General features: G+C 40.4%; 1 protein-coding gene across 1 annotated transcript; it reads left to right on the forward strand.

Annotated features, from left to right (window-relative positions):
* The first annotated feature begins 304 nt into the window (after window positions 1–304).
* LOC145456332 (uncharacterized) lies at window positions 305–1805 on the forward strand. Its single transcript, XM_080334406.1, has 3 exons — window positions 305–772; window positions 1141–1382; window positions 1572–1805. The coding sequence occupies exons 1-3, from the start codon at window positions 628–630 to the stop codon at window positions 1761–1763; spliced, it is 579 nt and encodes a 192-aa protein (XP_080190532.1). The 5' UTR covers window positions 305–627; the 3' UTR covers window positions 1764–1805.
* Window positions 1806–11000: the final 9195 nt, after the last annotated feature.

The raw sequence follows: 11000 nt of genomic DNA on the forward strand, positions 1-11000 counted from the left end.
TGATTGTCTATTTCATACGAGCCCCATACGACGTATGTTACGCTAACATTAAGAATGTGTGTGGATTGTGTCATGAACGGTTGAAGAAACTTAGATTGAGTTAGATTGAGAAGTAATGAGAATTCTTGGGACAGTCTCTTTTAACACCCAGAATAATACATTCATGAATGCATATTTTCTGTACCACCATCATTGCAGCCTGTTTCTATGTATTTTAATTGGATGAAAATAAACACACTCTCTCCCTCTTATTCATTTGCAAAAAACGTTAGTTCTTTGATGCTCATCTTACAGGCCCATATTTAAATATTTGTGCGTGGTCTCTAAAGTAAGATAATGTCCTCGCGACATTTGTCTGACAATTATTACAAAACACTAAATGTATTGCGTCATAATAAAATATGATCAATTTGAAGGCGAAGGCAGTGAAATTGGACCAGGCAGTTTCTGAGAAAATGTAATGTAGCCCATCTATTTAAATGAAAACTTGGATTTGACAAGAAAGCTAACTGTAATAACCTGCATATCTTTTATTAACGTTGTAATGATTACGAACTGAAACAATTACCCAGCTGATTCCATTTTGGAACTATTCAAATTCATCACTTCTAAAGCGGTTCGTAGATCATGCACGCGCTTCTCTTTGTCTTGCTCTATGCAACGCTATGTCCATATGTGACATACGCTTTTCCATGTGCGAATCAGACTAAGAGAATACAAGAACTCCAAGAGAAATTTACGGATATGAACTACAGAATGCTAAGATACCATCGTGAGTTGATCAATTCTAACTGCATTATCTTTTGATGCGGGATCGTATAAGATCCCGATTTATGCATAATAAAATATCCTAGTTATTTTGAAATAGCCTACCACTTGTCTTCGATCATTCATCGCTAGAATGACGAAGTGTTATAGTAGTAGTGTTATTCTTGAGTTACCTTTCCGTCCTTACGACGTTTTATTTTCTGGCTGGTGCATAAGTATACAATATGTTTCCATTTATACCTGCTAGTTTTTGTTGCAATTCGCAATCAATGTAATCATTGATTTCAATTGAGAATAAATCCAGCATCATGAAAATATGTGGCGTGTAGTAATTCATCATTCAGAACATATACTGTCTACTGTTATATTCAGATAAATGCGACGTTAAATACGAAAATCACTGCTTCTTCAGTATTTTTGTCGGAGGCAAAGGAAGTAGAATGAATCAAAATGCAGCGCGACTTGCTTGCGAAAAGTATGGTGCGAAGCCTGGAAACATCTACTCTAAGCATCACATGGAAGAGGTCTTTCAATATATGAGACCGCTCATTTCGACTCGCCAAGATGGATCTATATACATGACGATAAAGACTGGCATGATATTTGATCCCAAGGTATGCATGCAGACTATAGATTTTATAGAACATATTGCGTATACCTATGACCCGTGTATGCGATGTGCTTATACCGTTCGCCAACCTATTTCTATGCCGCAATTCTATATAACTTCTCAAACAGCTTATATATACTATAACTGTGGGTTTATTTCTTGTGTCGATATAACTTGGATTATTATTTTTCAGTTACGCATGGTTTTCCTTTCTGATCATTCACCTGCGCCATATGTGAAATGGGCCCCTGGTCAACCAAACACAGGGTCGAGTCATTCTGTCATCAGCATTAACGTGTTTCCAGCAGGCGACGGAAGAAACGGAATGCTTAGCAATACATACGGTGCGTCGAACGTCGGTGTTATATGCGAAATTGACATTTGAAATTGATACATCGCTTCAATAAAAAACAAACGCAAAATGCAATTGACCTCCTAGAGTATAGTAATTGAGGAGATTCGAGGACCACCCCTGTTGCCTGGAAGGTTGTACGTCCATTACGAGGAAAAAGACTTGACTTATCGGTCACATGTGGACGATGAGAGCTCCTGAACATGTTCTCGCCAACCTTTAATTTCTGTAAGCGTTAGTTTCAAACCAGAAAGCAAGTCTGCATTTTCACTCCGCTAACTCTGAATTTCATATATACGACACTTTTATGCGTCCCGGGATGTACAGGAAAATATCATAGTCTTCACCGTAATTTGCGCACATGATACGTTTTAGCATACTTTTCCTATTCCCACGCCGCTAAAGAGAATGTCTGCCTTCATGTTTAGTCCGCGTTGCGATTTATTTGTCAGTCAAGTCAACAGAAGATTGCAGACAGATCAGACCCGGTGACATGAAACGCGCTACTGAAAATTCATGATTTACGAAGAACACATGGATTGCATAGGCCAGTCGTTTCCAACCTTTTTGACCTCGCGGGACCATCTGAAAAATAACTCGTGACGTCACAGGATATCGAGTTCCTTGAGAGGCAAGTAGCGCAGCGCTACTTTGCAGCGCTGCAACATCAACTGGTTGCGGGTCCGATTCGATTCCAGAATACCTTCGTAAGTTTTGGAGATCTATACACGTTCCTCCTCTCCATCCGTTCTGCGTAAGCGGTGGAAACGCGTGGAACGAAATTGGATCGTGCTATAAACTCAGGAATAAAAATACACAGTAGGCCGACATTAGTTTAGTCTAGAATGGCCATAGATGTCGGAATTACATAAACCCTAAATAAACTAGTACCTCGAATGTAAGATTTGCGAGGATGATGCCTAAATACAGAACAAGGGTAATCAACCTATGCCTACGTCATGTTCATGCTCAGCCAGTGGTTCTGATGCTGGTGACTAGAAAAAAGACTATCACTTTCGTCCAGATATCCAACATCACGGTCCAATTATTCCAGGTGATGATGTTTAGTATGGTTTATATAGTTATCACCTTCCCACATGCTACTATATATGTCGACGAGTTGATGTTATACTGCCGTTGATATTGGGGTCTACCAGTTTCATTCTTTGATGTAGTATCTTACGATACCGCGCTGTTGATTTGAGATTATCCTCCCCTACGTCGCTGTGATCACATCCAATGTTCCTTCTAATTTTTCACGAGTCTGCGTGCACTCACAAACTCACAGAGTGGTCCCTTGGACAACAGTCCGTACCGACTAAAAAGGTCATCACTCAGGATTTTTTTGTGCGCAAGGACCGTGTCAGCACTGCGCAATTGCACGGCGCAGCTTAGAGGGAACATTGATCATATCATCCTTACATAAAAAAGCTCAGAGAATATTAGACCAAGGGCTAATTTATGGAAGAGAGTGAGAAGAGCGATAGAGCCTAAACAAAGATATCAAGATCGAGCACCGTTACATCGGGAATTAGGCTGCGCTGGATGCAAGATTGAGAGACTATACCTGGTAATTTTAGCATCCTCCTATATGTTCGTTATATCGCATTGCTTCATCGTGTGTCTTGAGCTGATAAAAATATTAGAACCGCCGATTAAATGAAGCCATACTCTAAATTTTGATTCCTTAACGTTTGTTATACAACGACCTCGTTTACAAGATTTTCTCGCGGCACCCCTGGACAGCCCAACTAGTACACCACTATTCCGCGGCACGTCGGTTGAGAACATCTGGCTGGGCGAACTGAGAACTGGCATAGGCGAACATCTTAATGTTTTTTCAAACTTCATTTTAACACAATTAACTAGTACTCAATTATTGTAAATTGCATATTCAGATTCGAAATTAACCCGGATATTCTCGGTTGTCACTCTTCAGGGGCAATCGCCAGAAATGCAGTGATTCTTAACCGTCGTTACGCTAATCTGCAAGGCTTCCGTGAACCCCAAATGCTCGCTAGGGTACGAAAACAAAATGCTACCTCAATACACATGTTGTTGTTGATGGTTGTGGTATTCATGGTGTCTAGACTGTCTACTACTATAGTCATTTACACCAGCTCCATTTTCTTCGTTTTTATTCCGTAGCTGCCGATTTGTCGCACGGCACACTTCTAGGCTTTCATATAAGACACCGCTTACTACACGGACTTCTAGAGTCGACATCGGTCGACTCTAACATAGGGTTACCACATTTTGGAAATGAGAAAAGGGGACACTTTTTCACAATTTTCAGAGTTACAATGCTGGAGTAAAATCCGGCAAATTTGGTAAATATTTCCCTACTTTGTAGTCGGTTGACTAAGTAATAACAAAGGTCGTCTTTCTCGACTCCCGAAATATCCGCCGTACTGATTTTCTATATCTCAGTCGAATTTTCACCTATATTTAACCAAATTTTCAGAAAATAGGACAAATCCTCTCAAAAGAGAACCAATGGCAACCCCACTCTTTTCCGAAACCCATTGTTGCAGCTGTGGATAATACCACTACGCTATCTCGCCACAGTACACGTCTAACTAAACTATACACATCTAATGTAGTACTATAGATAGATGACAACAAAATGCTGCAACAAAGTGCAAGAACAAATGATTTATACACACTAATCGAAAACCGTATGAATAGCCTATTTATTGCAAGTTATTTTAACTTATAAGGAAAAGGAGGATAAAACTTTCCACTGAATATGCGGTTTAGCGTTGACGTGTTGTAATTGTATATCATGTCACGGACCCGTATGGAAAAGACGTTTTCGTTATGGTGTGTCCTGAAGAATGAAAGTATGCAGTATCCCAGTTATTTCACTTTCAAGCAGTGCGTTATGCCTAGATCTAAGATATCTTCTACCGCAATCATATGCTAGCCTATAGAGACAGAGCTGCGGTTTCAGTGATGGTACTCACTGAAGTGAAAGTAGCACCACTACATACTCCGATGCAGCTCCTACTCACAGAGCTCCTTATCTTCCTAACCGACACAATCTCGACTTACGAGTAAGGATATGAAGCATTGACTCCGACTTGTGCTCCCGAACTCCTCATGGACGAAATTGTGACATTATGTGCCATATGTAGCCTATATAAAAATACTGGCGCCGATGCCTTCTGGTTTGTCTGAAATTTTATTAGTCTGTTGCCGGAGAAATATTTTGAAATACCTAAAGCTAATTGGTGGTAAATTATAATGGGGGTGATCGTACCTCACGGGGCCTTACTTCGTACTGGGTATTAATGAGCTACAATAGAAACAACCCCTATACCAAACGTTAATTGATAACAGTCAACCATCATTTGTGAGGTCCGTTATGAGGGTAGGACAAGATCACATTGTTTCAAATGTTAGGTCCTAATCGGTATATACGTTCAGTCTCGACTCTCGGGCTATAAAGCATTTGTAGCGCGCGTGCGCATTTCTGCTGTTCGTGAGGAAACGATCACGAACAACGTGTCGTGATCATCAACGTCTGTCCAATCGTTTTGATATCCAGGAAATATTAGAAGGTGAATAAATTATCGATTTGTGCGGTTGTGATTGGTATTCTGCAATGATACCAAGTATTGATTCGGTTAGTTCAAGTAACAGTTGCGGAGTAAAGGCTTGGCAGACCCGATACTTGAATCCCAATAAACTCAAAGTACATGTTAGTATAGGCCTACGTTATATTCTATTTCAGTTTAAAGTGGCAATGCTTAGAAAGCACTGACGGGTATGAAGAGCATCGTAGAATTTCCGAGGCTTATTAGCGACTGTTATTTACCGACTTGAATTCTGCCTCTAAACCCAAGCTCTTGTATTCGCAACCAAAGAAAATAATATTGACGACAGGGATTCAATATCATGTTTGTTAAGACAATGGGTGCGATAAGGCTTGCGCCGTTGGGTGGAAAGTAAATATAGACATCATGACTTACTAAAAGATAATAGAGCAGTCAATGTAGGCCTACAATGCTTCACTGATGAATATTGATATTTGAGATAATATTCAGGCAAAGCTACTTGCACTTGGGAACACGAATGGAAACCGGATTTAACAAGTTTTAACTTGTGTTCGCGTCCCGGTATCTCAGTATAGCCCCAAAATACTATATCTGCGATAACAGGTGTTTCGTTTGACTAGATGAAGTCAGTCCAATGCCTGCAGAGACTGGAAGTTTACTGTTTCACAAATCCAAACCATTTGCTCACTATCCTATTTGCTTAATGTATCGCATTGTGCATTGTGTCATGAACTGATTAACGGACTTACGAAAGTGGTTTGGATTGGGGTGTGGCAGCTGAACCGGACAATGACAATTTGCGTCACAATTTAATTAGCAGTAATGCATGAGAAATCGTAAGCCCGAAGAATAATACATCAAAGTGAAGACATCATTTCCAAACAAATGAACCTGCAATATATCTATATACATTAATAAATTGATTGTGCTCTTGAATGCAATTTCATATACGACCCAACACGCGCATGAATGAATTCCAATTAGCGAACCTGTCATTCAGTTTAAATATGATTGATTGGGCCTCAGGATTTTTGGGCCCCGAGAACAACCCTTACACAAATCCTTCATGAAAAACGAGTAAACTATTCTAACCTATTTACGGTGTTCTACTACTCAACGTTAAGCGTCGGCCATTGCTAACAGAGGCGTACTCAGGCAGGTGATGCACCCTTTTTATTTAGAAAGTAGTAGCCACCTTTGACGAACTGCTAAATGTAGGCTATGCTACCACGCGGTCTATCATACTAATCTACAAAATCCATGCTTAATTACTTTTATATATTCTTTATTAACTTCCACTTGAAGTAGAGTTGACATCTCATGGAAATCATCACTTGTTACTTGTGATTGAGTAGAAATTTGCGGCGTGACTGCTGTACCTCTGGCTGTAGGCCGGTATCTATAATTGCAGCAGGTGACGTGTTTAATCTCCGACTATTGCACTGTCCAAAGGTGAAATATTTATCGGCATAACTTGTATAATATATAATTTGTTTTCTGGTATATGCACACAACAAACACTGACTTTTTACAGTGCCGAGTTACAATATACAAATAGACCATGTCAACGATATTATGCTAGATTCAGCGTAATGTTTTATGATCCTGCTTCTGATTTGAATGGATCGCAAAATTGCATTTTCGGAAAAAAGAGGTTTGAAATACCTAGTAGGGATGGCACGAACCACTGAAAAGGCTCAGATTCGCGTGAATGCGAACCTTTTTGAAAGGTTCTGTGTGAACGCGAACGTGGGCCTATGACGCCACGTGACGTCATTGTTTCTGTGCGGCAGTCTGAATCCCGCGCCGTCGATTATAACCACAGAAGCCCCTCTAACGGGTTATCTAATGATGCTAATCGTCGCATTCCATGACTTTAATAACCCAATAGTACGCTCTCGGAATTAAGTGTTAATGCCAGCCACGTGCTCCTAATGGTGACTAGAAACTAGGGATGGTGTGAACGTGAGGTTCACGTTCGCGTTCTGTGTGTGAACCTCGGAAATTTAAAGGTTCACGTTCACAAATGAACCTTGGTAGGTTCTGCACTGTGATCCTTTTTCATATATTACTATTGTCGCGTCATTGCAGCATCTTTGATTGGAATTTATTGCATTTCAACTGCAGGCGACGCTATGCATGTCGCTAGAAGCATAAAAAATCAACACTAAACGAGCATGCACCTCTACAATCTCAAAAATTATACCTGCTTTCTCACAAAAGTTTGCTCGAAATATCCAGCTTTTTTTTTGTGAAATACGCTTCATGTAGGTAGTCAGCGAATGATGCTTATTCAACTGTTGAATGAAATTGATATCGTTATCTGATGTTAAAAATATGGCATGTGGGTACGGTGTCCATCTCGATTTCAAATGTTCATTTTATCTTAAAAACCAAATCCGTTCGATTTGGCTGATGTCTACTGCTGTATAACTTGTTTTAATGGGGCAAAATACGTTTCACACTCTGCTCAATATCAACGTATAGCAACGCTGAGACGCCGAATACATTGTCCGGTCTGGCCTAGACCGCTAAGGCGTAAAGCTTATAGTCCCTTGCAAGTCCTCGTCGAAATTGTTGGCAAAGCGACGGAAGATATTGATGTTATCGAATTATTATAATATTGATTGCTTCAGTTGATACATTTGGTGACGTTTAAAAAGTCAGTATGTACTTCAAGATTGTGGCATTGTGTGCATGGCCGGAATCGTCACTAGGTATCGTGTAGCGACTGTGGCCTAGCGTTGAGACCCCGGGAAATCCCGATCCCGGGATCCCGGGATTTGAAGCAATCCCGATCCCGGGATTGGTCCTGATGAAATCCCGGGATTTGTGAACAGCATCCACCAAGGCTTATGTAGCGCCATATCTCTTATTTTGGTAATAAAGCAGTGTCACAAACTCGGCTGATTGTCTAGAACAGTGGCCACAAACATGCGGCCCGCCAAAACTGTTTTTGCGGCCCACGTCGGCGTTTTGACTTTTCAAGCATTCGACAATATTAAACTCGAAAATTTCAGATTTCGGATTTGAGACCTTGAAATTTCATTCTGAATCCATTCCAATAACCTGAATCGCTATCACACATCAAACGTCCACTATCTGCTAAATTATAATGCGACAGCTTTTACGATGACTCGATGCATTTGTCGTCTCGCATGGTTTCTAACTGTCTATATAACTCCTTATGTCGCCAAATTATGCCAAGCACAACAATATTTTTAAAAACATTGAAAAATATGACTTTTTCGTGGCAACCGTGAATATTACAATAGTGTATTACATTTTCGCAATGTGTATGGAATGCCAATCTGCAAGGTCCGACAAAAAGCGTACTGGGAAATACATATTATACCCCTATTTGATGCTGCTGCCCGCCGCGTCATCAAAAACTACGAAATTGGCCCGCGAGCAAATTGGAGTTTGGAACCCCTGATCTAAACGATGATACTCTTGATGCTCATATGATTTGCGTCAATTCAATATCACAAGGACTAAATGTTATTTGTAAAACTTGTTTGTGTATTTTACTACTTTTCTAATCCCGGGGAATCCCGCGATTGAGGAGCAAAAATCCCGGGAAATCCTGATCCCGGGATTTCAAATTTGATCCCGAAGTCCCAACCCTAGTAGCCTACATTAATACATATCACATCACTGATTGAAATGTAGGGTTAGAGCCAGCAATCTGACGTCACGTGACGTCACGAGGTTCACGTTCGCGTTCACACATAGAACCTTTCAAGAAGGTTCGCGTTCACACGAACCTGAACCTTTCGGGGGTTCACACCATCCCTAGAAACCACAACACCGCTGTCTGGTAGTTAAAATGTGGCCTTCGAACACACTCGACATTAGCTGTCTTGAGGGGTTATTAAATGGACAAATTTCTTTATGAAAATCTCAACATTTGCCAGAAGTCTGCCGGATAATACTCATATTTTCCAATCTCGCTTTCTCATGGAATTGTTTCGCGGGCCGATTTGTTTACGAAAATCTCAACATTCGCCAGAAGTCTGCCGGATAATACTCGCCTTTTTCAATCTCGCTTTCTTATGGAATTGCTTCGCGGGCCGGATGAAACCATTTGCGGACCGGATGCGGGCCGTGGGCCGTATGTTCGACACCCACTCTTTATATCAATTTCATTGGTTTATTAGTTGAATGAGAATCATTCGTGGAATACCTACAATGCTACATGTAGTGCATTTCGTTTTTGATGTTGTCTAATGGCGGGTCAAGCTCACAGCAGAGAGTCACGGAATATTCACAAACGGAAAGCTGAATATTATTAGCTAATTTTTCATAAAGCAAGTGAAAGTTTGTGTATTGTCAAGGTGCATGCTCGTTTAGTGATGGTTTGTTTAATGCTGCTAGTGCCATGCATAGTCGAAATGCAAAGAAGTTCAATGCAGAAGTTCTAGTGAAGTGAAAAATTGTTATATATGCCAAGGTTCTCAGTGCGTAACCTATCAAGGTTTGTTTGTGAATGTGAACCTCTAAATTTCCGAGGTTCACACACAGAGCGAGAACGTAAACCTCATACTCACACCATCCCTAACACCTAGTTAGACTATAAAAGTGCACGCATTCGTGATTTTTTTAAGAGAATTAGCCTACGATGTATCAGCACTATATAATGTTCGCATACATAGCTACGATGTTAGCCTAATTAAGCCCCGTATCCCCGAAATATGAAGTGTCATGTGTAGGGCTACTGAAATGCCCACGCAATATGGACTACGAGTAGTGATATAATAGTTAGGGCTGGGCAAAATGATTCGAGTACTCGAATCTGAATTTAGTAGTAATTTTAATGATTCGAGTCGAGTAGTAAAAGACGATTTTTTCGAGTACTGAAATTGTACGGTCCTCGCAACTGAAAGTTAATTTACTGACGAGAATTACAGTTTTTATACTATTTTCCACTGAGGAAGCCGTGAAACCTTGATTGGCCGTGTTTGAGCATACCAGGCACAGTTTAAAGCTGCGAACGTTACTGGAAATAACACATTTCCGAAGTCATTATCATCCAACAAAATTGTTAAGAAGTGCAATGAAATCGGTATGGTCGAAAAAATACCAAAGTATCTTTAATGTGATGGATAACGGGCATTACGTTCTTGTGGAGGCATAAAAGGTTCCTATTTGGACTTCGACATAGTACATCCTGTTGTGACGTCATAATAAGTGATACTCGATTACTCGACTCGACTCGAAGCATATTACGTGATTCAGAATCGAATCACTCAGGTACTCGATTTTGCCCAGCCCTAATAATAGTGCGCATTTAAAATTGATATTATTTCTTATTCATGAAGACTTATTCACGACTGAAGCACCCGGGGTAACATGAGTAGGCCGCCATTCTTCTTTCTCTGCGCAACCTTCTACCCCATATGTGACTTCGGCCGATCCGAATTTCAATCAGACCAATAAAAAGGAAGAACTGGCAATGAAATTGGCGGACATCAACTACAGGGTTTTGAAATTTCATCATTAGTTGATTATTTCTAATTACAGCCATTGGCTTGACCAGAAATGGACCATGGGGGGCCATGCCTCCCCCCACTAAAAAAACGTAAATGATAAGGTTTGGTATTTTTGAGCATATGTAATCAACTTTTAGATTTTTCTTCACGCTTCGCGCGATATATAGTTTCGGTGGTTTTTGGTTGTTACGTGCCTGATAAATGCCTTGATGACTGAT

This window comes from Botryllus schlosseri, chromosome 14, assembly GCF_051294905.1.
Source record: "Botryllus schlosseri isolate E-star chromosome 14, Bs_hap1, whole genome shotgun sequence".
NCBI classification, from domain to species: domain Eukaryota; kingdom Metazoa; phylum Chordata; class Ascidiacea; order Stolidobranchia; family Styelidae; genus Botryllus; species Botryllus schlosseri.